This window comes from Rhinatrema bivittatum, chromosome 4 (assembly GCF_901001135.1).
Source record: "Rhinatrema bivittatum chromosome 4, aRhiBiv1.1, whole genome shotgun sequence".
Classification (NCBI taxonomy): domain Eukaryota; kingdom Metazoa; phylum Chordata; class Amphibia; order Gymnophiona; family Rhinatrematidae; genus Rhinatrema; species Rhinatrema bivittatum.
In genome coordinates, this window is record NC_042618.1 from 430,084,484 (window position 1) to 430,111,219 (window position 26,736).

Sequence of the window (26,736 nt, forward strand, 5' to 3'; positions counted from 1 at the left end):
TGGGGTAGAGGGGGTAAGAGCCTGAAATAGTGATTGGGGGAAGGAAGGGATGAGAAAGAAAGAGGGGGGAGATGACAGGGTGGATATGTGATAGCTAGAAAGGATGATGAGGGAGAGTAAATGATAGAAAACCAGAGAAGATATTGGTGGGTGGGGGAATGAGTGGGAGTAAGAGTGAATCAGAGAGAGGGCACAAGGGAAGCATGAGAGCAGATAATTGGGCATGTGGTAGTTAAAATGGAGCAGATGATGTGAGGGTCTGGAAGAATGTGTGAGGAGCTGACTGAAATGAAATGGTTGAGAGGGGATGATAAAGTGAGTGTGGGTATGGTGGGATGTGGTGAACAAGGAGAAGGGAGCCAGATAACAGGAGATTGATGGGAGGGATATGGAGAAAGCTGAAAAGGATAATGGAGGAAAAAGTTTGGAATGTGAAGTGTTGAGAGAGAATTGGAGGGTGAAAGATGGTGAAGGATAAAAGAGGAGTGAGAGAGGAGGGTTGAGGTGAAGTTGTGAGTGGTTAGAGAGAGTGAAGTGATGGTGATTCAAGGGAGAGATTTAGATGCAGATAAGAAAGAAATGAAATAAAAATTAGATGGAAAGGCATAGGGGAGGGGAGAATAATTGAAGACAGAAGAGAGATAAAAAAAACAAAATAAAGGAGAGCCTGTGAAAGGAGTTAGGTGAAGATAGACAAGAGAAAATCAGAAAAAAAGAGTCCAAGTCCAATGAAAAAAATTCAATCCAGATAACAAAGGTAGAAAAAAATATTTGGGGGGCTATTCTTCAAAGCCATTTAAACAGATAACTCACACATGTTGTCTGTCTAAATGGCAATTAAAATCGAGCCACTTGTCCGGCTAGATTTTAGCTGGACCTGTCCTTATTTGGCTAAAATCAAGCTGGATTAAAAAATGAGATCTTCCATCTTCGGGGGACGTTTCAAGGAGGAATAAAGTTATCTGACTAACTTAGCTAATTTTTAACTATAACCCGCTATGTTAGCCGGATAACTTTAGACCTGCTTGTGTGGCCACATAACCTGACACTTAAAAGGATATCTTCTAAAGCTGATCCAGTTGAGTGGTGCTCCTATATGTAACAAAAACCCTTAACTGCAGGCCCCACCCCCATCATCATCAAATAGTCTTGTGAAAGCACTTCTGGCTGAGTTCCACCCTCCCCCCCCCCCCCCCCCCCCCCCCCCCCCCCCAACCCCCTCCAAAGCGAAATCAGTAATTTTATTTCTGCCAGCCCCCCCCCCCCCCCCCCTTCTGCAGAAAATAATAAAATAAATATGGGCTTCTCAACATCTCCTCCCAAGCTACCCACCCCCTCCTCCTCTCAAGCTTTCCCATCCACCCAGTATCTCAACTACGGCCCTGTTTTCAGACCTGGGATCGCAGAACAATGTGATCTCAGGCATTTCCATGGTAGATCTGGGCAGCGAACAGTAAAGAGCTGGATTCTCTGCATGCTATGTTGGTTTTTAATAGATCGATGTAAGTACGCAAGAACATAAAAACACAAGAATTGCCATACTGGGTCAGACCAAGGATTCTTCAATCCTACGTAGTACCTGTTTCCAACAGTGGCCAATCCAGTTTGCAAGTACCTGGCAAACAGTAGAGAGATCCCAGGCTTCAAACACCCAATGATAACTTTAGTGACTTTTCTCAAGTCTACCTGGTTAATAACAGTTTATGGATGTCTCCAGGAACTTGACCAAACCTATTTAAACTCAGCTATGTTAACTGCCTTAACTACATCTTCTGGAATGAATTCCAGAGCTTAATTGTGTGCTGAGGGGAAAAGAATGTTCTCCAATTTGTTTTAAATGTGCATCTTACCAACTTCATGGAGTGTCCCCTAATTTTTGAGAGTAAATAACCGATTCACATTTACCCGCTCTATTCCACTTCTGATTTTATAGACCTCTATCATATCCCCCCATCAGCCATCTCTTCTCCAAGCTGAACAGCCCTAATCTCATTAGCTTTCCTCATAGGGGAGCCATTCCATCCACTTTATCATTTTGTTTGCCCTTCTCTGTTCCTTTTCCAGTTCAGCTATATCTTTTTTGAGATGCGGCGACCAGGACTGCACTCAGTATTCTAGATGTGGTCTTATCATGGGGCAATACAGAGGTATTATGACATTCTTTGTTTTATTCTTCATTTCTGTCTTAATAATTCCTAACATTCTCTTTGCCTTCTTGATCGCCACTGTACACGGAGCCAAATATTTAAAGTATTGTCCACGATGACACCCAGATCCTTTTCCTGGATGGCAACTCCTAATACAGAACCTAACATCATGTAACTACAGTCTGGTAGATATTCAAAACATAGCCAGCTATCTAACTGGGAGATGCAACAAGCTACGGAAGTGCTCTAATGCACTTTAAAAGGTGTCTACCGTATGATACAGCTCTATCGCAGTGATATTGCGAGATATACGTGATATTTAGTCAATAACTTGCTTTGCGTGTGATTTGCATGCATGAATAATGCAAATGCATGCAAAGTAGATCATTACTAAGCAACTTCATGTTAATAAACCGAGAAAATGGTCAGCCTCGATGAAATATTAACACTTCTTGGAGAATCGTTAAATTAACACGGGAACCCTGGAACACTAACGTGGGTCCAAGGCTCCCGCGTTACATTTAAAGGGCCGTGCAGAAAACAAAACTGCCACAGCAAAGGTAAGAATTGAGGCCGCCTTGCATGGTGGCCCCAACACCCCAAAGTAAAAGAAAATTAAACTTCATGTGCAGCGATGACCCCCCCCCCCACCAACCCTGTCCTCACAAAATAAATAGTACCCTCCACCCCCTTTTCATAGACCTTCCCACCACCCCAATATTGATCTATTGATCTAAAATTGTTGGGGCTATGGTGCCCCACTTCCCCCTCCCCTTTCCCCTGACCTCCAAAAGTATGAAAAATATCATTGGATTTTAGGTGGACCCCCAATTCCACACCCAGTTCCCCTCCTGAACACCCAAACCTGCTACATTGAAGAAACTCCCTCAATGGGGCTAGTGCACCCCCTAGCCCTGGGCCTAGTTGGTTCCATTTTTCAAAATGATGCCGACCTGACCTTGCACCTATCATGGACTATTTTTCAGCGACCAGCCCTTTAAGACGATGGTGGTCCCTTGAGGTTGGGGCCGCCATTCCAGCTAAAGGGCAGCTAGTCGTGTTATTTTGTCCCATGGTGTTTGGCTACAAAACAAAACAAAGTAACATAGATCTCCAATTTTTTTTGGGTGAGGGGCCACAATATAGCAGTGATATTGTGATGGTGGGATGCTTCCTGTGAAAAAACATCATGGCTTGGTGCTCTACGAGTAAGTTAGCCAGATAGATTTATCTGACTAACTTAGACAGGAAATTCAGTTTCATAGCTATGCAACTGAATATCCCTGGATAAATCACTGCTTAGCCCGATAGGTCTTATCCATCTAGGTTTAGACCTTCTATTGAGCAGGTCCTAACTTAGATGGATAACTTATCCAGCTAAGTCTGAATATTGCTACTTAGTCAAATAACTTATTCAGCTAGGTAGCGGCACCCTATTACTAGGGGTGTACAGGGTAAAAAATGTGTTTTGTTTTTTGTTTCATTTTGGGGGGGATTTCCACCCCCCCCCCTCCACAAATTTTATTTAGTTAATATTTAATTAATTTCTTTCATTTTAAAAAAATGAATCAAACATTAAAAAAAAAAAAAAGGAAATTAGACCTCCCAAGGCCTCCCATTCCCACTATCCATCCCTCCCACCCGGAAAAATGCCAGGGCCAGGATCCATTCTGTCTCCCACTTACCCAGTCCAGTAGGGATCCACTCACAAGGCCTAGGCCCAGGCCAAAACTTTACCTTACATCGGTTTAGGCCATGGTAAATCAACTGCAGTACAGCAAAATGGTGCCCTCTGCTGAGGAGTATGCGACGGAGTTAATTTACTCTGGAACATCTCCAGCAGATGGCGTCATTTGAAGAAAGAAGAAAATAAAGAAGAAAGAAAACTCCAAGGAGGGCTGGGCCTGGGCCAAAGCCCAAGCATTGGGACCAGGTCTCTGAGCCAGGCCCCAGCATCAGGCTTGGACCCAAATTCCGGCCTAGGTTGAGGCCCTAGTGTTGGAATGAGGCCCCTGGATAAGGCCTCGGCATCAGGACCCGGCCTGGCTGTGGCGTTGGATCCCCGACAGATCAGGTAAGTGGAGGTCAGGAAATTTCCTGACCACCGCAAAGCTTTTCAGAAGAGCCTAGGCATTTGCTTGGGTGTCAGTTGAGGCCCGGGTCTAGATTCAGACCCCAGTGTCACACTCAGGTATAAGACACAGCCCCTGCTGTGGGTCTCAGCCTATGCCCTAGGCAAGGCCTCAGCTTCGGGTCTAGGCATAAGCCTAATAGGAGAGTTTTAAAACCAAATTAAACAAATAAGATGTGTTTAATTTGGAGGTCCTCCATTCATTTCATGGCCTCAGAAAGAAATAAATTAGCTTTTTTTACATTATGTTTTTCAAATTCAGTTAAAACAAATGCACATCCCTACCCATTACACCCATTGCTCTCCCAGAAGTTATCCGGCTGAAAACTTAGCTGGATAAGTGACCTACCCATCTAAGTGTCAGCCACAGAACATAACCGGATAATCAGTGGCTGCTACTTAGCCAGATAAGTCTTTAGCACATATCCCCCACTTTTTTGTAGGAAGGCTTAAATGGACTATAAAAATTCCCCCGAGCATGAGATTTGGATCTTTGCCATCCCCCAAGGTAGACTGACCAGGAGGAGAGAGGGTTTCTCTACTTTGTAGTACAGGAGTCCAAGAAAGTACATAAGAACATAAGAAATTGCCATACTGGGTCAGATCAAGGGTCCATCAAGCCCAGCATCCTGTTTCCAACAGTGGTCAATCCAGGCTACAAGTACCTGGCAAGTACCCAAACACTAAGTAGATCAAATGTTACTGATGCAATTAATAGTAGTGACTATTCTCTATGACAACTTGATTAATAGCAATTAATGGATGTCTCCTCCATGAACTTATCCAAACCTTTTTTAAACACAGCTACACTAACTGCACTAACCACATCCTCTGGCAATGAATTCTAGAGCTTAATTGTGCATTGAGTGAAAAATAATTTTCTACAATTAGTTTTAAATGTGCTACTTGCTAACTTCATGGAGTGCCCCCTCGTCCTTCTATTATCCAAAACAGTAAATAAGCGATTCACATTTACCCGTTCTAGACCTCTCATGATTTTAAAGACCTCTATCATATCCCGCCTCAGCCGTCTCTTCTCCAAGCTGAACAGGCCTAACCTCTTTAGTCTTTCCTCATAAAGGAGCTGTTCCATTCCCTTTATCAGTTTGGTTGTCCTTCTCTGTGCCTTCTCCACTGCAACTATATCTTTTTTGAGATGCGGCGACCAGAATTGAACACAATACTCAAGATGCAGTCTCACCATGGAGCGATACAGAGGCATTATGACATTTTCTGTTTTATTCACCATTCCCTTTCTAATAATTCCCAACATTCTGTTTGCTTTTTTGACTGCTGTAGCACACTGAACCGATGATTTCAATGTATTATCCACTATGACGCCTAGATCTTTTTCCTGGGTAGTAGCTCTTAATATGGAACCTAACATCATGTTATTACAGCATGGATTATTTTTCCCTATATGCATCACCTTGTATTTGCCACATTAAATTTCATCTGCCATTTGGATGCCCAGTCTTCCAGTCTCACAAGTTCCTCCTGCAATTTATCACAATCCACTTGTGATTTAACTACTCTGAATAATTTTGTATCATCTGCAAATTTTATTACCTCACTCGTCATAGTCCTTTCCAGATCATTTATATATATATATATATATTGAAAAGCACCGGTCCAAGTACAGATCCCTGACGTACTCCACTGTTTACCCTTTTCCACTGAGAAAATTGACCATTTAATCCTCTCTATTTCCTGTCTTTCAACCAGTTTGTAATTCATGGAAGGACACTGCCTCCTATCCCATGACTTTTTAGTTTCCTTAGAAGCCTCTCATGAGGGACTTTGTTAAACGCCTTCTCAAAATCCAAATACACTACATCTACCAGTTCACCTTTATCCACATGTTTATTAACTCCTTCAAAAAAATGAAGCAGATTTGTGAGGCAAGACTTGCCTTGGGTAAATCCATGCTGACTTTGTTCCATTAAACCTTGGATCCAGCAACTTACTGGATTGTAAATAGTTCACTATTCTTTCTTTCAGCAGAGTCTCCATTAATTTTCCTACCACCGAGGTGAGGCTAAATGGCCTGTAGTTTCCAGCCTCCTCTCTGCTCCCACTCTTGTGAAGCGGGACCACCACCGCTCTTCTCCAATCTTGCGGCACCAGTCCTGTTTCCAGGGATCTATTGAACAGGTTTTTCAGCAGATCTGCCAGGACATCTCTGAGCTCCCTCAGTATCCTGGGATGACCCTCATCAGGCCCCATGGCTTTGTCCACTTTCAGTTTTCCTAGTTCTTCCCATACATTCTCTTCTGTAAAAAGAGCTGTGGCTACCCCCTTCCCATCTATGGTCAATTAGCAATGGTCCTTCTTCAGGGACTTCTTTAGTAAACACAGAACTGAAGTATTTGTTTAATATTTCTGCCATTTCTTTGTCTGTCTCTGTATATTGCTCTTGTCACCTTTCAGTTTCAGCATACCATTTCGGACCTTCCTTCTTTCTCTGATATATCTAAAAAATGTTTTGTTACATCTCTTTACCTCTTTGGTAATCCTTTCTTTCACTTGACCATTTGCTTTCCTGATTTCTTTCTTCCTCTCCCTCAGTTTCACCAGGTATTCTGCCTCGTGTTCCTCTTTTTGGGACAATTTATACTGCTGAACATTGTTCTTTTTGCCTTTATTTTTTCAGCCACCTCCTTTGAGAACCAAATTGGTTTCTTTTTCCTTGTACATTTGTTTACTTTTCTAACATGTATTTGTTTATTTATTTACAAGAACTTGTTACCCACACCCTACAATGTTCAGGGAGGGTAGCAATATAATATTCATAATAAATCAAAAAGACATGTTCATATATAGTACATAAAAACAAAAAAATGCAACGTAAACACTGTGAGCTATGAAAAAGAAGATAATCAAACTGGACTGGGTAGGATCTGAAGAAGAGTTAAAAGCAATCCTAAAAGAATAGGGACTGCGGCACGGCTGAGAAAATTAGGAATTGTTGATATCCTGGAACACTTGACTGGATAAGTAGGTTTTCAAGGTTTTCTTAAAGTCCTTGGCCCTGTGTATTGATCTAATGAATAGGAGAAGCTAGTTCCAGATGGTAGGGCCTGCAAATGAAAAGTCTCAATTCTGTGTGATTGCTAATCTGGTGTGTTTAGGAGAAGGATTTTCAAGAAGGCATTGATTTGATGATCTTAGATTTTGAGAAGGGACATAGAAATGTAAAATCGAGAGCAACCAAGAGCTGTTGATATTATGTATGAGACTGTGTATGATGGATGATATTTTATATGTGATATGCCACTGGACTGGCAGCCAGTGTAGGGAATGTAGCACTGGAGTAATTTGGTTATGTAGTTTTGTATATGTAAGTAAATGGGCAGCAGAATTTTAAATAAGTTGAAGTGGTCTGATGGTATCCTGAGGGAGTCTGACGTATAAGGAATTACAATAATCTAATCCAGTGAGTACTAATGGTTGAAGAACAGTGTGAAAATAATAAGGTTTGTGGAGGGGTTTAATAATTCAAACAAGTTGGAATTTAAAGTATGATGTTTGTATAACAGATTGATGTGAGTTTTCATGTCTCGCCTTGGATCAAAAATGACCCCCAAGAGTCCATGAGAGAGTCCAAGAGTCCATGAGAGATTTGAAGTGTAGTATTGCTAAAAGAGAACATATGGGGAATATCATGACGGGCAGACTTACCCAGAACCATGAGCTTTATCTTTGTTAGAGTTAGACAGAGCTTGTTTTGGGATAACAATGCACAGATAGAAGATAGACAGAGGGTTATGAATCGAGCAGTAAATTGCCAATTATGCTTTCATGGAAAGTAAACCTGTATGTCATCAGCATAGAGATGGCAAGAAAGGCCTAAGATAGAGAGAAGAGTGCAGATAGGAGTAATGTATATGTTAAGGCTACTGCAGATCCTTGAGGAATACCAGTGTTAATTGGAAGTCATGGAGAAGTAGCAGTATGTAGATGTATCTGTTACGACCGGTCATTTAAGTATGATTTAAACCAAAAGCAGACTGATCAAGAAAGGCCAACATTGACGAGACTTGGTTAATGGCATATAGAGTTGCTGCCTTTGTAATAGCTCCTTTTAATATGGCCCACTGTTGTTCCACCTCGCCCATTTTCTCTCTGTCTTCTAGTTCTTCCTTCAGGTACATATCCATTTTGACAAAGTCTGTATTTTTTCAAATTCAAAACTTGGGTCTTCATGTGACTTCTCTGAATCTTATTTGCCATATCAAATCATAACATCTGATGAATACTGGTACTCAGGTGGGCACTTGTCCAGACATTAGAAACATTATCCTCATTAGTAGGCATAAGGTCGAGTATCAAGCCCTCCCTCATTGATTCAATTACCATTTGTTTGAGAAAAGCCCCTTGAAAGGCATCTACTATCTCTCTACTTCTTGCAGATTCCACAGAAAAGATACTCCAATCCACATCCAGCAGATTAAAATCTCTAATGATCAACATGTCTCTCTTCTGTCCCACCTTTTGGATGTCTTTCAGCGTATCCTGATCCAAGTCTTCAGTTTGGGTTGGAAGCATGTAGGTTATGCCAGTGTAAATGGAAGAACCATTACCTTGTTTTAGGATAGCCCATAATGCTTCCTCCCTACCCCACCTTCTTTGCATTTCAGTTGCATTTATATTGTTTTTTACTTAAATTGCTACTCCTCCTCCTTTTCTGTCCTCTCTGTTCTTCCTTAACAATTTATAGGCTGGCATGGCTGTATCTCAGTCATGAGACTCCATGAACTATGTCTCCATAATGGCAACATGTCCAAGTCCGCCTCCACCATTAGGGCCTGCCAACCAGGGATTTTGTTGCTCAGGCTACGAACATTTGTGGTCATAACTTTCCAGATTTCCTCCCTTTGTTTGCTTATCTTCATAGTCACCTTTTCTGCTCCTTTGCTTAAAAGTGGAATGTAGAATTGATTGACTTTATTATCTAATCTAGCTTCCTGAATTGCTTGGGGGTGGCATTCCAATTTCATTGACCACCTTCTGCCACCTTCGTCCTGTAGTTTAAATGCCTGATGATGTATAACTGGAATTTCTCACTTAGCATCATCTTTCCTGCAACTGTCAAATGTAGGGCATCCTTACAGTATATTCTTTTACTGCTCCATACACGACCCCAGCCTCCAATGTATCCAAATCCATTTTCTTTGCACCATGTTTTTAGCTTTTCCTTTCCTTTCGTGAACAGATAGGGGTAGATTTTAAAAGAAGCAAGCACGGCCTACATGTGCGCGCACTACCTGGTGTGCGCACATGTATGCCCAATTTTATAATATGCGTGCGCAGGTGCGCGCATCTTATAAAATCCAGGGTCGGCGTGCGCAAGGGGGTGCACAATTGTGCACCTTGCACTTGTCAAGCCTGATTCAAGCCATGCTGCCTTCCCCTGTCCCCTCCCACCCCACCTTCCCTTCCCTTCCAATACCTCCCCCACCCTTTACCCCCTACCTTTGATGACTTCTTTTTTTTATTTCAAAACTTACTTCAGCCCTGGGGCTGAAGTTGCACGCACCAGCTAACTGCCGGCACGCGATCTCTGACACAGCGGCAAATGGCCCCAGACTGCCCCTGCCCTGCCCCCTTCCCGCCCCTTTTTGCAAGCCCCAGGACTTACACACGTCTTGGGGCTTTACGTGCGTCACTGGGCCTTTTTAAAATCCGGCCCATAATGTTTCAGAAAAGGCAATATTCTTTACCATGAGTTTAATTTCTTTCCCAGACACTGGAAATCTTTCTGTGCTTAGATACTGTTTCTAACGAGGTTGTTGGTCCCCGGATGGATGATAACATTGATATTAGAGTCTTTGCTTTCTTCTATAATTGCATCAATTACCTGGTTTGCATTTCTACCAACTGAAGATCCTGAAAGGCATTTAATTTGAGATCCCAAATTAGTTTCTCTAATGACTGAGTCTTCTATCAGAAGGAGCTTTCTTTTATGAGGTTTGATAATGTCAAATGGTTTTCTGTTGCATTGAGTGGCTTCCTCCTTTACAGACGTTGACTTATTGTCTGTTGGAGGAGCACCTTCAGTTTCCAACATAGAAAAGACATTATGTAAGGGTATCAATATGGACAGAGGATGGCTCTTTACCCCAGACCTTAATCTACCAAAGCCTACCATATTCCTAGATATTTGACTCCTCTGTAGGAATGAGGGCAGATACCCTGAATGTTTCTCAGTTGAGGATATCTATCTAAATGCTGACTTTTGATTATTTCAGACACTTATCCAGCTAAAGTTAAGCCGGATAACATAAGGGCATTCCAGGGCGGAGTTAAGTTAGCTGGTAAGTTATCCAGCTAACATCAATATTCACCCTAGTTATACTGTAGACCAATCCTAAAGTTAATCGGATAAAGTTATCCAGTTAACTTTAAGATAGTTGAATATCCCACCAAAGTCAGCAGGATACATATATCCAGCTAACTTTGCTGGCCATGCAGTGACTGAATATTACCGCCAATATTTTTAGATAATTTATATGCTGATCCAGTAAAAGGTTTCCAAATCTGCCTAGAATTCCATGATTGGAATGTAATTTTTAGTATTAAGTTACTGTATGTTCTATATACAATGTATTTTTTTATATGCGGGGAGAGGTGGTGGGTGGTGGAGGGTTAAATAATTTTGTGAATACAAGGCATTCCTCACCAAATGAAAGAGAGCTGGTGAGAGCTCTATGATGAGAAACTGGCAACACATCCCTGATCAAATGGCGTGCTGAATCCCCTTGGCTCTATTAGGATGGGTGGTGCTAAATTTCAAAATATATTGATTAACTGATTGAATGATTGATGGATAACAGTTCTGGGATGCCTAACTAGTGAAAGGCTCCAGGTGACTTACAAGTGTCATAAGAACATTAGAAATACAGAGTAAAAATCCGAACACTAAACGAAATAGGACATACATAATCATGCTATCAAGAGAAAGTAAAAGTAATTACATTCTGGCGTATAACTATCTATCCTCATTATAAAATCCCTTCTGCACAAAGGGAAAAAAAAGTTAATTAACCTTTGTTGCAAACTCCCCCCTAAAGGCAGCAGGAACTCAGCAGCAGTGTCCTTCGTTCTTAAAGGATCATTCTCGGGCGGAGCAGGGAGGCGGGAAAGGGTCTGATTGTAATTGTTGAATTTAATTATCAAAATCTTGTATGGATCCATGGCTCAAGCCGTTTAAGTACCCGGCAACACTTCTGACCACTTGTAAGATCTCTCTCCCTACCCCGGACAGGCTTTGCTGCCATCCTCCTTAGTGCTCCATCATACAAAATCCCCTATTTATCTTCTCCCAGTTTCTATTAGTTTTTCCTTTCTCTTCTTTTCCTGTCTTCTGTAACATTCTGCCCCCAAGCTTGAAAAGATGATCAGGCACTCAATCCATCATCGTTAATTTATGTCACACTTTTCATCTAAGAGAGTTCAAAGCATGTTACAACAAGTTCCAACAGCGAATACATAGTGCAAACAGTACATAAATACATTAGGTGAACCCCCTCCCTAGCCCCAAATTCAGTTTCCACCTTAACAGCACGAGGCACTGGTAAACAGCTCCCTAAACATGAGATTAAGATAGTCTGCAAAGAAAATAAAGTACTCTGAAGCAACCCACATTTGCATTAAAAAGTGCAGACACTGTCACATCTGGATTGTTCGACATTCAGTACAAGACACTACAATGGGTTTTCTGTGCTCTCTGAAACAGCAGCTGTTTTGTCAAGGAAGATGGAATTCCGTAGAGTGATAGGAAAATGAATGTAGAGGAGCGGAGAGCTGCTGAGTCAGGGGGCTGCGGTGGGAGGACACCCACAGAAGGAGAATCCTAGAAGGTGACCGACACATCCAAAGCCCAATTTTTCAAAGCAATTGACTCCGAAAAGTTGCTATCTGCAGACTGGGCTCACTCAATCCGTCTATAAGTATTGTATGGGGGTTCCGAGGCGCATGTGCTTCCAGCTGGAGAGAGGGGATACATTCCGGGGGAGGGGAGACGTTTTGGGTAAAGAACACATAGAGATCGTGTTTTCAGGTGTGACGGACCCTATGATTACATTATCATTAAGATCTGGGTGAGCCTTTAGTTCAGCTAGAGAGAGTACAGGTTAGTGTGAGGGGGAGGATACCATTCAAATGCAGCTCCCCCTGAGAGTCTATTGAGCAGCTGTCCTCAGAGGGCTCAGGAGTCAGTCCCTTTAGGTTTTCTGAGAGTTAGGAGATAGAGAGGAGTTTTGCTCGAGTTGTTTTTTTCAGGTCGAGTCAGAGGAGCCAGGCAAACCCTGCCTGGTGGCCCTGACCAGGTTTGGGAGGGATGTCCTCTTCCAGTCCATTCACTGGCTGGTTAGGATTTTCCCTCTGGGTCTATATTTCAGGTTTTAAGATTTTAAATGGTAGGAGGCTCACTTAGACACCTGGGCCTTTCTTGGATTCAGGGCGCAGGGAACCCTGTGTCTGGGATGCCCAGGGATAGGGAAGACCTGCCCTTGAAGTGGTGGCGATCTGTTGTGAGGAGGAACTCTGGGGTTAAATTCAGTTGGGGATAAAAGACATTGAGTTCAACATCCAGGAGGAAGTTTTAGCTGCCCTTCCTTCCTGTTTTGAAGCAATGAGAGCTGCTTGCTTCAAAGGGATTCCTCCCATCAGGGATCCAGGAAGAAGAAACAAAGAGACTGTGTAAGACCTAAAGAGATCCTGAATGTCTGCTAACAGTGAGTAAGGGAAATCAGAGATCACTGTGGGCACCCATCCGGTGGTTTCACTACTTTGGGGAGAGAAAGAGAAGATTTACTCGTTGTGCCATTGACTTTTACCATTTTATCATACTGGAAGGAGGTTTTGACCAGACTAAAGAGACCCTGCCCAGCAGGGAGCTCCACTTTACCTAATCCAAGAGAGCGGATGTTTCTCTGGCCCCGATATGTGAGTCCTGCACAGACAGAGGGAAGAGACTGTAAGAAGAGACAACAAGAAAATTCTGTGGTGCTGCAGTTTGAGTTATTGTGCCATTCATCACCGTTGTTTGAACAGTAAAGTCTTTAATTCTGGACACTAACACAGTGATCCCAGAGTATTTATTTCACACTCACTGCACCCACTATAAGGACAAGTCCCCTCTCCCAAGGGAACACAAAGAAAAAGGGAATGTGTAAAAAGATCACCCCTATCACACTGGGCCCTGGAAGTATCTCTCCCACCCACCTACAAAAGATCTGGCGCTAGAAGTAAGGGAAGATTGTGAAAGAGCTAGCGGAGAGTGGGTCCAGCCCCGCAGAGAAAGAAATTCTTTTATGCCCCCACCCATGCAGACTAGACACACCGGGGTGGCGTTAACACTGGTGGCCACGTGTCATTTTCTACAGAAATGTTACTTGCACAGAGAAGCAGGTGCAAAAGCCCACAGGGTGCTCTGCCTGCAGGGACTTTCTCTTTGAAAATGGGTAGACAGCACCCGCAGAGTCTGCAGTGAGGTGGGTGCCGTATTACAGACAGTTAATGTTCAGGGCATTGGTTGATTGAAAGTTGCCCCCGGCAACGTGTAACGCACTTCTGGGCTGCCGCTCTAACTGTGTCATGTTTAGAATGTGGCTTCCCTCGATCCGCGGTAGGCATGGATGCAATAAGAGAAAGGGGAAAACATCTCTGCTACGCCCTCAGCAGTGAGCAGAATGATCCTGCCCCTGAGCTCCTGCACTATTAGGAGCAATCAGTTTAGACTGGAGACAGAATATCTCTGGCAGCATTAATAGTGCAGCTCACAAAGCCATGGGGGAGACCAAGAGACAAGGCCCCCCCCCCCTGATGAATCCCGAAACTCTATCCTCATAATATCTCCCTTGCGTGCGATTTTGCTTCTGGCATATCTAACGCGTTCACTTTTTCTAGAGCTCTTCTAGATCCTGAGTGTAGGTTATTAGCTTGCTTTACTGGAGGAAAGATTTCTTTTTGGGGGGTGAATATTTACATGGCAGGAAGCCATCTGATGCTTTTCTGCTGCAGCAAGCTTCCTTGCAGGAGTTAGAAAGCCTTGAAAGTATGGCCTTATATGTAGCAGTTGCTCCAGCCCAGTCTGCTGATTGACTCCGGCTCTCCCAACTGCTGACTAAGAAGGGGCAGAATCTCAATATACACTACTTGGTTTTTCTATTAAAGTGGGACTCCTGATTTATTTTAGAAGGGAAGGATCCAGAAAACATGTTTTCATTCCATTTTACACACCTTCAAGGACATCTGGCTTTGAGGAGCTCCCACTACTCAAAGAATTATTGTGGTAATCAGGAAGCCACAACCATCTAAAATAACCAGAGAAAAGGGAAACCTATGAAGAAGACCAACAAAGGTACTAAGAGCCACGAAGCCTCATGCTATTGTGTGGGAGCTGCCTGACCAGATGCGGCTCTATGGCATGAACCGCTCTCTCTGGCTCTTTATTAAGAGCCACCTGTAATGCACAAGACAATAATTGCTTCAGCGCACACTGCACTGCAGGTTTAAGCCACCAACAAGCTTATTGGAAGCCCCGAGCAGTCTGACACTTATAGAAGCTCCTCTTGATGTCCTGAGGTGCAGGCAGAGGCACAGTGAGTCCACCTACAGATTATCTCCCATTCTAATTTATAAGACCAGGTTCATCAAAAGGTAAGCTCAATAAGTTTTAAACTGATACCCCAAATGCCAATGTTTCAGTTCATAAAAGAGCTTCTCTGACACCATCATGCTCTCTGCGTGTAGCTTTTCCGTACACTCGATCTCTGGACCCAGGGATGGGGGCGCGGGGCCCACTGAGTCGTTCCGCACACCTTGGACTTTATGCTCTGCAGTGAAGAAGTGAGGGGGAACAAGAACAGTCGGGGGGGGGGGGGTCTGTGCTGCTGCAGCAGGAATGACACTGGTCTCTGGACAGATCTGCTGTCAGATGCTACGTGTCTCTCTATATAATAATTTGTCCCCCATTTTTGGGTATCCACGGGGACGCCATGCTCATATAAATTACCGCAGACAAATCCATGTGTTCCAGTAACGTTTTGCAAATATCACCTGTTCATCGCCTTTCACAAAGGAGGCCATTTCGAAAGCACTTAAGCAAGTAAAAGGCAGTTTTAAGCATGGAAACTGGCTTTTTGGAAAAGTACAGGCAGAACAGATTTTGCACCTTACTTGAAGGAGGCATCCCGAGGGCAAAGCTGGGGCAGGGAAATAATTTATGCATAGTTTTGATTTTCAAAAGGGATGAGCGTAAATCCACATGCGCGCACTCTTGCATCTGCTCCCACGCAAACGTGGAAGTGCAGGCATATATTACACATGGTTCTGCGTACGTCCACCAGTTTCCAAAGTGGAGTAATAATAGGCATAAGTCTGCTTTCGAAAATTCAGTCTGAAGTCTGCATGTTCTTTCCACGTGTGGGCGGTTATAAAATTGCCCTTTTAGGAGGTGATTTTAAAAGAAGTTACACGTGTAAATTTTACATACTGTCGTAGCGATTTTAAAAAGCCATTTATGTGCATAAATTGCACTTACACGTGAATATCCTGTGGACACTTCAATGGCATTTATTGTAGCAATTTTCAAAAGCCCATTTACTTGAGTAAAATGCATTTACACGTGTAAAACTCAATTTTAAGCGTGTAAATGCTTTTTAAAATCAGGCCCAAAATGCATAACAATAACATCAGCAAACCGACCGGAGAGAAATAATGAACTAAACCTGAAAAAAAGATCCTTAGTTGTCCTGAAAGCATCTTTAAAGGTAAAACTGTATAGCTGGCTGGTCAGTGAAACCAACTCCATTCTCCAGGGACAGTCTGATCCGTCCTAGTTTTGCTTTACTGGGTCTGATTTCCCTAAGAAAAGCTGAACTAAAAGACTATTCAGCCAATGTGAAAACAGGACTGGACCTGCTGACTCTAAAAAAAATGGAAGCCCCAAGTGCAAGGTCCACATGAACTGAGCAGTGGAACTAATTCAGTGCCACAGAGTATTAATGTAACAGGGCCACTCAGAGCATCATTTTCATAGGGACTTCTGAGAGGTAAAAAGGCATTTTATGTATAAAAGCGTGATCTACCAATTTTTTATGGACCACCTTACATAGTTTAGCCCTCAGTTGTGTGCATATTTTGTATGCGCAAACTCTATTGTCAATGCAGCAAGGAATTTTGCGCACAAAATTGTGTGTTTAAGTTAGCACCCTTGTATGAAAATTCACTGGGGTAGATTTTTTTAAAAAGCGCATTCGCGTACTTTTGTTTGCGCAGCAGGCGCAAACAAAAGTACGCTGGATTTTATAAGATACGCGCGTAGCCGCGCGTATCTTCTAAAATCCTGGATCGGTGCGCACAAGGCTGCCGATTTTGGGCAGCCGGCGCGCGCCGAGCCGCGCAGCCTGTCACCGTTCCCTCCGAGGCCGCTCCGAAATCGGAGCGGCCTCGGAGGGAACACTCTTTCACCCTCCCCTCACCTTCCCCTCCCTTCCTCTACCTAACCCACCCCCCCCTTACCTTTGTCCGTAGATTTACGCCTGCGAGAAGCAGACGTAAATCTACGCGCGCCAGCGGACTGCTGGCGCGCCGTGCTCCGACCCGAGGGCTGGTCCGAAGGCCTGGACCACGCCCCCGGGCCGGCACCATGCCCCTGGCCCCGCCCCGAAACGCCCCGCCCCGAAACGCAGCGTTGTTCGGCCCCGCCCATGACACGCCCCGACACGCCCTCTTCCAAAAACCCCGGGACCTACGCGCGTCCCGGGGTTCTGCGCGTGCCAGCGGCCTATGGAAAATAGGCGCGCAAGGCCCTGCTCGCGTAAATCCGGGCAGATTTACGCGAGCAGGGCTTTTAAAATCCGCCCGTATGCTAATGACGGCATTAGGTATTACCCCCACTCCAGAGAGGTGCGCTGGATTGCCTCCTGTTTTCTTAGCACTGGAAACTTAACTCCTAATCTGAGGTGGGATAAAGTTTCCAGGGCTATGGCAGAAGCTGAAGTTGTGGTGCTGGGACCTCTAGTTGGGATTTTATGCACAGAAAACATACTTTGTGCACAAAACCTTGTTTTCCATGCTTATAATAGGAATTATGCGCAGCAAAAAAAAATGCTTTCTGCACTGACAACTTTTTTTGTCCAGATAAAATCATATTTTATGCATGGAAAACATGGTTTATGGGCTCAAATCATATCCTGCTCAGAAAGCATTTTTGTGCACAGAAATCTCATTTTATGTGTGGAAAACGTGATTTGTGCCCTTAAGCCATGTTTTCAGCACCTAGCCTTGTTTTTCAATGAGCTAAGCTTTTCTGTATGCACATTTTCTGGTTTGTGTGCATTTTTTAACTCCCAATGCATTAGCTTACTGTTTAGCTTACTACGTCAGGAGTTTTAAAAAATGTAACTTGTACATTCGGAACCTGTGCACTGATGGTGGGACCTCCTCCTGTGAAAAAATATCATGGCTTAGTGCCAATAGGTGTAAGTTTTAACATTCAGCTTTTTACATGGGCCTCAATGAACATAGGATCACTGGAGGATATTAGTGCAATATGAGCATCCAATCTTCCGACGTGTGAACGCAGTGTGTGCTCGCCACTTACTCAGCGTGTAACCAGATTCAAAGTACTGCACAGTGATACCACCGCTACAACCGAAATTACCACAGTAGCACACTCACTTCAAGTGCTTTCCCAGAATGAGATTGTCTTGGTAAACAAGTCAATTCCTTCTCTGCTACAATGTGTTTTCTTTAAAACCATTGATTGCAGCTGAATGTGTTCATGAAGGCAATATCTTATTTATAGAGACAGCTTATTAAGGTCTGATCCTGCAGCGGGACCTTCAGCAGTAAAAGCTGTGGTTGCTATTGTGTATTGTATAATGACACCAGCAATCAACAAACTCACAGCTCAGAAAAAATCCTTCATGTTTCTACAACATCAGTCTTCAGAAACAACAATTCTTATAAAGGCATCATTTATTGTAAATACAGAATACTTTAGGCTGTTTCCAACAGTCTGATGTTAGATCTATGTTCTGTAGATAAACACATTAGACACAATTAAGTTCTGGAATTCTTTGCCAGAGAATGTGGTTAAAGCAGCTAATGTAGCTGGGTTTAAAAACGGTTTGGATAAGTTCCTGGAGGAGAAGTCCATAAACTGCTATTAATCAATAGGGAATAGCCACTGCTTGTTGCCGGCATTAGTAACAATGGATCTATTTAATGTTTGGGTACTTGCTAGATACTTGTGACTTGGATTGGCTACTGTTGGAAACAGGATACTGGGTTTGATGGACCCTTGATCTGACCCAGTATGGCATATCTTATGTTCTTATGTTTTTATGTTAACCTTTATTCTCCTCCAGTACTGCTCATTAGTGGTGGGAAGTGAGGAAAATGTAGTTTCATTTTTCATTTTGTTTTGGGGGGGTTTTTTGCCCACAAATTGAGTTTTGTTCAATGTTTACTTTGTTTCTTTAGTTTAAAAAATGAAATAAACATTGAAAACCCCTCCCAAAAAATGGGAAATAAAAAGAAACGGAGCCTCCCATGCCCCCCACCCATGCCTCCCATGCAGAAGTATGTCTGGGCTGGAATTGTCCCCGGCTCCCACTTACCCGGTCTAGGAGAGATCTGCAGACAAAGTCCAGGCCAAGAGCCTAGGCCACGGAGCTCTTGTTCATCATCTTTTTTTCAGCTCTTCTTTGCCAACTGATGCTGTCCTCTGGTGTTGTTGCACCGGAGTTAATGAACAGGAGTTGAGTTAGCTGCCAGACATCAAAATGGCACCCTCCACTGGGGAGGATATGCAAGAGTTAATTAACTTCGGCACAACAGCAGATGGCGTCAGTTGGCGAAGAAGAGCCAAAGAAAGAACACAACGAAGAGGAGAACCAAGGTCTGGGTCTGACTCTGGCTCTAGATGTTGGGACCCGGCCTCCAAACCAGGCAGTGGTGTTGGGCCTGGGTCTAGGCTGAAACCCTGGTGTCGGAACCAAGCCTTCAGTCTGGGCTGCAGCATCATGCCTAGAGTCGTACCCTGGCCGAGGCCTAGCCGTTGGGACCCAGGCTCTGGACTGGGCCCCTGTGTCAGGTCTGGATCCAGGCCAAGGCTCTGGTGTCGGAACCAGGCCAAGCATTGTTTTTAGTATGTATGGGGGTGGGGGAGGGCGTTGGCAAATTTCCTGGGCCTGGGCCTTTTCCCCGTGTCTCTGATTAGGCCCTAGGTTTCAGGCCTAGGCCAAAGCTGAAGTGCTGGAGTCGCGCTTCAGCATAGGTCGGGACCCCTGCTTTGGGTCTTGGCCTACTCCCTAGGTGAGGTCCTGGTTTCAGGCAACTTCTTTCAGCAGCATCTCCAGTCCTAGTCAGCCTGAGGAGCAGGAGCAGCAACACAGGCTGGGATTGGAACCCAAGCTCTCCTGCACCACAATGGAGAAGAGAGAGTAATCGGGTCAGCTCTGATATCATAAACCTTCTCCATCTCAAGCACTGAAATTACCAAGCAGAAAGATTGCAGTCTGTAACTACAGACAATTAGTATGAATTGCTTTTATGCTTTCCATCTAAAGAATAAAAAGGCAGAAGAATTGAACAATAATTACAAGTAGGACTAATCATTTTATACAGTGAGAGAGAGAAGGCTTTTAACAACTCAAAGGATCTTAAGAAAGGGGCTTAGCAGAGAGCGTTCACCCTCAGCGGTCTCTCAGAAACTCACTCACTGCCACTTCACTCTTTCTCTCCCCACTCCCCACCCAATAATGCTGAGGCTTTGTAGAAGTAAACAACGAAGGATCTACAGTGGGGAAATTCTTTATCACCTTCTCTACAAACTCTTATTTCGTATAATGCTCAACATTAGCAGGAAGGAACTCCAAGGACAAGCCAAACAGAAAGGGTCAAACATGAAAAGAAAGTATAAAATGAAAAAAAAAAAAAAATTTCGTTAGGGCAAGATCAGTCCAGTTCCATGAAAAGGAAAGCGTACCCTATGAGACAGAACAATAACGGGGTATGCAAGGAAAAACTTTGACTTTTATATTTGGTGGCAGAGGGTCCACTCCCTACGTCCTCTTAGATTGCTCTGCTCCCCATTTCACCTTGACCTGCCATTCTCTGTTCGCTTCCCCGCAGGTTCCTCCTCACCCCCTCCTCATCCCCCTCCTCCTCAGGCTTGGTTCACCCATCTCATCCCTGTTCCCCGTCCTCCCCACCCCCCACCCCGCCCCCTCTTCAGCACATTAGGCACATTAGGAACATTGGCAGGCTCAGCTCATCTCTCGATTTCTGATGCCCCCCTTCTCCACAGGCTTGGATCGCTTCCCTATTCTGCCCTCCATGAGCCCCCACTCACATCTCGTTTGTGCTGGAACTGCTCCTGCCTCCCCGTTCCCTGCATCGCTTCTCTTCACAGATTCCAGGTCAGACCCAGTCCCCATGCCCACAGCGTCCACATAAGATTCTCTGCCAGCTGCATGCGCTGAGCCCTGGCAGCTCAGCAGTCAGCATCTCCCCAGTGCCAGGGCCACAGCTGCATGTGCTGCTTCTTGCCCTCCACGTGGAAACCCCAAAGAGAAATGCTGCCTCCTGTGAGAATAATTATTTTTTATTTTTGTGAATAAGGGGGAATTTTCCCCCTCAGTTCAAGCCCTGACTGTAGCCCTTCTCAATTTCAGAGCTGTTGGTGGGGGGTGGGGGAGCAATTTTTCAGAAAGAGATTTTCAGCCGATGACATTACAAATCATCACGTCCTCCTCTCCCTTCTTCATACTTCCAATAAAATACCTTATTTGCCACGATGGCTGCAGGGCTGGAAGAAACGGGCAGATACCTCGTGCCCCCCACCCATGACACATCCCAGGTAGCACAGAAATATGCACCAAACTTCCCCAGCAGCAGGGAGATACGAGCTCTCCCTTCATGTGTGTAAGTGAGAGACAAAGGAAAAGAAAGGAGGAGAAGAAGAAGAGAAATGGATAGGATGAGACAAAGAAAGATATGAGAAAGGGAAGAGATCAGATAGAAAGAAAGCAGACGAGGCGGAAAGGGAAGGAGTAGGAAAGAAGGATGAATAATAAAAAAACTCTACTGCTAGTTTATAGGCTTGAATTCCCCTTGGAGGGTTTGATAACCCACCCTATATAGTCACAGAGAAACATAAAAGAGGAGAAGCATAGGTTGCCCATTTTTTTGTGTTTCCTTTCTCTTTTGCCTTGTGGCTGGGTCCCCAGGCAGTCCATCACAGCAGAATCAAAATGCATCTTTTTGGGTTGACAGAATTTACCTGTGCATTTCCGGTCTGTCTCTTCCTTTTTGGAGCCCGTGATTGTTAACTTGCAGTTGAAGTTCTCCTCCCAATACTCAGCAAACCACACATTCCTCCGATTGTTCTCCAGCGTGCGGGATGTAAAATAGGCATCAAAACCTAGACAGGGAGAACAGCAGAGTCAGGTGCCACAGCCTAAGAAAATGACTCCAATAGTTCCAATGAGCTGGGAGCACACTGCAGTAAAGTAACGCATTCACCTTAGGAAGCATGAAATGCTCTTCAGCCAATCACATGCTTCAGACTTCGTGACATATTACAAACTGAAAGGACAAAAATCAAAGCCATTCTTGGAGGAGATAAACTACAAACAGTAATCATGTTTCTGGCTTTAATTCAACTGTTGAGACCTTATTTTGAAGGGGGAATTTTTTTGTCCATATTTTTGAAAAATGAATTCTTTGCATTGCTTTTTTTTTTTTTTTTGCTTCTTGGGTATTACCACTGCTAAGGTTTAGAAAGTTAGAGTAGAAGGGAAAGTGTGTGCCCTCCCTCATTCCTATCTTCCATTCTACCTTTAAAGACTAACCCACTAATTAGGGGATTGGACTACACAGAATAACTTGTCATTGATTGGCAGAGAAACACAAGGAAGTAATTTAGATAAATTTAGACATTTTTTAAATCAGGTAAATATTTATAGTTGGCTGATCTTTAATAGCTAAGGCAACAGATTTCTTTATAGATACAAAAACACATTTTATAACCTAAAAGGGGTTTTTGGAAAATTGTGTATAACTGTATCTATTAGCGACTATAAACAAATAAATGTGTGACATTAACCTTAACCAAAATTATGAGAAAGAGTGGGTCTATTACAGATTATTGGTAAACAGATTAAGATCATAGATTAGGATAAACTTAGTTATCAGTTGGAAAAATTACCATTTTGAACCAGAAAGGGAAGGGATAGCAAATGATTTTGGCCATTTTGTGTCATCTGCCAATTGTTATGTTTAGCCAGCTGTGGGATGACCCCACAACCGGCTGCGCTTACTCCAGACATCACTGGGCCCTGCCTTCATGGCAGAATACCACCAGACTCCTCCCCACAGCAGGACACCAGCAGAGCTGCCACCTCCTGACTCCCTCCAAAGGTGTACACTCACTCAACAACGTCGCTTCATTTAAAGGGCTCACAGTGGGAAAAGGCTGCAATGCCCATTGATGACATCACAAGACTTGGCCCTATATTAGAGCTTCCCTGATATCCCTACCTTGCCTCAGCAACAGGTCCTCCTACTTAGTATAGTGAGTGTTGCTATTCATCCAGCCTTGCCTCGATCTTCCAGCCTGCCCTGCCTTGTCTAGCCTTGCCTTGTCCTTCCAGCCTGCCCTCCTCATCCAGCCTTGCCTTGTCTGTCCAGCCTGCCTTGCTTCATCCAGCTTGCCTCCCCTCATCCTTGTCTTCTCTTTGGATTGACCACTGGAATTGATCCCTTGCCTGGATACTGACTACTCTTGTTTGCTGCCTGCCACTGATCCCGCACCTGGAAACTGAATACTCTGGACTGGCACCTTCCACTGACTCCTTGCCTGGACATTTACTTTATTTGCTTGATGCCTGCCCTGACCCTTGCCTGGCTCTGGACTACCATCTACTCCATTCTCTGAAAGACTCTTGCCTAAGTCCTACTGGCCCCTGGAAGCCAAGGGCTCAACCTGAAGAGAAAGGTAAAGATGAAGGGCTAGACCAGATTCCTACCAGAGAACCTCCATCAGCCATCAGTGAGAGCCTACGGGGTTGCCTCATAGCTGCAGCAACCTTACCACAGCAGCAAGAGTCCGCTTCACTTACAGATTGCTGAGCCATGGACCCAGCAGACCTGACCTCACTCCAGGCCATCTCTAGCCTGGCCCAACGTGTCCATCAGCAGCAAGGAGTCCTCGATCAAGTCACAGAGCTTCTTGAGAAACTTGCTGTCCACATGAATGCCTTCACACCAGCAAACACTCTGCCTCCAGTGGCTTCACTCCCACCAAGGCCTACTTCTCCTCCGAGGCCAGTGCCACAACTTCAACCACTACTGTGCTACCACAGGGATCCCAAGGAGTGCCGTGGCTGTTTAAACCAGTGTTGCATGCCCTTTGAATTCTAGTCAGCCTTGTTTCCCACTGACCAGACCATTTTTAGGTGGCACAGTATTAGCCTGGTGTCCCCAACATTGGAGTGGGATGACCCTCTTCTTCAGAATCTTCCAGATTTCTTGCAACAGTTCTGGCTCATCTTTGAGGAACTATGTCACATTTCCTTCATTGCAGCAGAGCTTCTTCAGGTTTCGTAAAGCTCATGGACTGTTGGGGAATTTGCCACTGACCTCTTGCCTGGACACTGACCTTGTTTGCTTGCTGCCTGCCCCTGCCCCTTGACTGGCACTGGACTACCCTGTTCTCTGAGAGACTCTTGACTAAGTCCTGCTGGCCCCAGAACCTAAGAGCTCAACCTGCGGGGAAAGGGGCTAGTAAAGGTGAAGCTCTAGATCAGTCTCCCACCATAGAACCTCTGCCATCTGTCAGAGAGGACCTACAAGGCTCGCTTCATAGGCTGCATCAACCTCATCACAGCAGCAAGGGTCCACCTCGCTTACACAAATATGAGAAATTAAGTACATTTCTTGTGAACTTGGTTGGAAGCATCATATTTGATCTTTGTGGTAATAATTTCTAGTTAGTCTAGTTTATTTGTACACCCTCGGCAACAAGAGTCCACAAAGGAAGCAACACAAAACTACATACCTCAAAGATTTATAAATACGTATTGTAGTCTGAAAGAAAAAGACACTTCTTACTTCCAAGCAACAAGTAAGTAAGCAAACAGGACTACAAATAGGGATTCTGAGTGTATAGGTGGACGTTAGAGCCCATAAGCTTGCTAAGTTTACTTGCAGGATAGTTGAGGAAAAGGAAGACACTTTGGTAGGTCATTCTCATTTCTTTCAACAACTGAAGAACAGTCAGGAAATATTATATCGCCAGAGCTGTCTGCACGGCTAATTCTACTGCTGTCCAGACAGATGTCCTGACCAAACAGTGAGGAACTGGTTCAGTGTGAAGAATGTCTGCAGATTGACTCCTTCAGAAAACAGGTGGTGGAACTCAGAGAGAAGGTGATGAAACTGATAAGCATCCAGGAGAATGAGAACTAAATCAATAAATGCTTATCAAGGCATCAGTGATGGAAAACTCAAGGAGAGGGGAAAGTGAAACTGGACTACCAGATGAGAGCTGGACACAGATTGATTACTACAGCTACTAGATTCTACATCCCAACTCCAATTTTCGTCAGTTTGAAGAACCAGTATGCAGCTCTGGAAGCAGAAAAGAAAAGACATCCCAGGATGTGGAGGAACTGAAACATGCAAACTCCACAGCTGTGGACTCAACAGCCACTGCACATAGAAGTGGAAAGTAGTGGTAGTTGGTGACTCACTTCTGATAGGCACAGAGGCATCCATCTGATGACTAGATATATTGTTCTGGGAGGTATTCTGTCTGCTGGGTGCCAAAATCCAAGATATTATGGACAGATTGATAAAACTCCTGAAGCCTACTGACTACTGAGACTACTCATCCATATTGGCACAAATAATACTGCTGAGGAACCAAATAGATCATATCAAAAGTGACTTCATAGCTATGGGAGAGAGGGTAAAGCAGATATGTGCACAGGTGGTATTCTCCTCACATCTCCAAGTCAAGGATAAAAGCCCAGGCAGGGAAACTCTCATTCTGAAGATGAATGAATGGCTATAAAGATGTGTCTATGAATGTTTTTCAGCTTCCTGGACAATGGGATGATGTTTCAAGGACTACTTAGCACAGATAGGGTTCACCTGTTGAAGAAGGGATGCAGCATCTTTCAACACAGACTTGCAAACCTATTGAAGAGTGCTATAAATTAGGATTGTTGTGGATAGGTGAACAAAATCCTAAGGTAAGTAAAATATTAAATACTTGTATAAAAATGGGAAAAAAGGACAACATCTAGAAACTATGTATACTAATGCTCATAGTATGGGAAATAAAGTCCCATATTGAGAGGCAGTCATGGAAGATGGTGACTTGAATGTAGTGGCTGTCATGGAGACTTGCTACACAGCAAACCATGACTGGGATATAGTTATATCAGTCTACAATTTATTCAAGAAGGACCGGGTAGGAAGGAAGAGAGGAGACATTGTACTACATATAAAAAATAATATTAAAGCAACAGAATTGCAGGGCTTATGAGGTAAGGAGGAGGCACTGTGTATTAATCTGGAAAGTGGGAATGGAACATCTATTTGTATTGATATAATAAACAGATCAAAATCACAGACAGAAGAAATGGATAGAGAATTAATGGAGGATATTCACAAAATTACTATAAAAGGGAGGTACTATTGCTAGGGGATTTGATCTGCCGGATGTTGATTTGAACATCCCAGCTGCAGTTCTTCTAGAAATAGGGAGATCCAGGTTGCTTTGCCGGGAGAACTGTCAATTGGTAATGGAACCCACATGGGAAGAGGTGATACTGGACCTGGTGCTTATCAATGGGGACAGTATCTCTGATGTTGGAGTGGATGATCATCTTGGATTCAGTGATCACCAGATGGTGTGGTTCAGTATTAAAGAACAGAAGATGACGGTTCATTCAAAGGTGAGGGTCCTAGAATTTAGGAAAACTAACTTTGTTCAAATAGAGGAGTACCTCAAGGAATCATTAGCTGGATGGAAAAATGTAGGTGAAGTAGAAGAGCAGTGGGCTAAACAATTATTTCTAAATGTATCAGTTTTTAAAGTGTTTTTATTGTTTTAACTTTAATATAATTTTAACTTAATGCTATTGAAAGAATGTAAAATTTAGATAAGTTGTTTATTTTATTTTATTTTATTTTTTTTCATTTTATTTTGAATTTGCTACTGCAAATTCCATGTTTGTAAACCGCCTTGACATGTATTTGAAAGCCGGTATATAAAGTTGAACAAATAAATAAATAAATAAATAAATAAAAAGAAAATTTAAGGGCAACTAAGCTTTTTATTAGTAAAGTAAATAAAGAAAGAGGAAAAAGAGGTTGCTATGGTTTTCTAAAGAAATAGCTGAAAAGGAAAGGGAGAAAAGATTAGCATTC

At 43.6% G+C, this 26,736-nt stretch overlaps 1 protein-coding gene and 1 long non-coding RNA gene across 4 annotated transcripts in view; one reads left to right on the plus strand and one right to left on the minus strand.

Moving 5' to 3' along the window:
• The window catches only part of GRM7 (glutamate metabotropic receptor 7), an 827,253-nt gene that overhangs the window by 406,034 nt on the left and 394,483 nt on the right, over positions 1-26,736 (minus strand). For all 3 annotated transcript variants that reach the window (XM_029601455.1, XM_029601454.1, XM_029601456.1), the window contains exon 5: positions 21,578-21,718. In XM_029601455.1, coding sequence (XP_029457315.1) covers positions 21,578-21,718 — 141 coding nt within the window. The remainder of the gene's footprint in view (positions 1-21,577; positions 21,719-26,736) is intronic.
• The window catches only part of LOC115091292, a 130,982-nt gene that overhangs the window by 49,054 nt on the left and 55,192 nt on the right, over positions 1-26,736 (plus strand). The window contains exon 2 of the long non-coding RNA XR_003856665.1: positions 25,398-25,553. This is a non-coding gene — a long non-coding RNA (uncharacterized LOC115091292). The remainder of the gene's footprint in view (positions 1-25,397; positions 25,554-26,736) is intronic.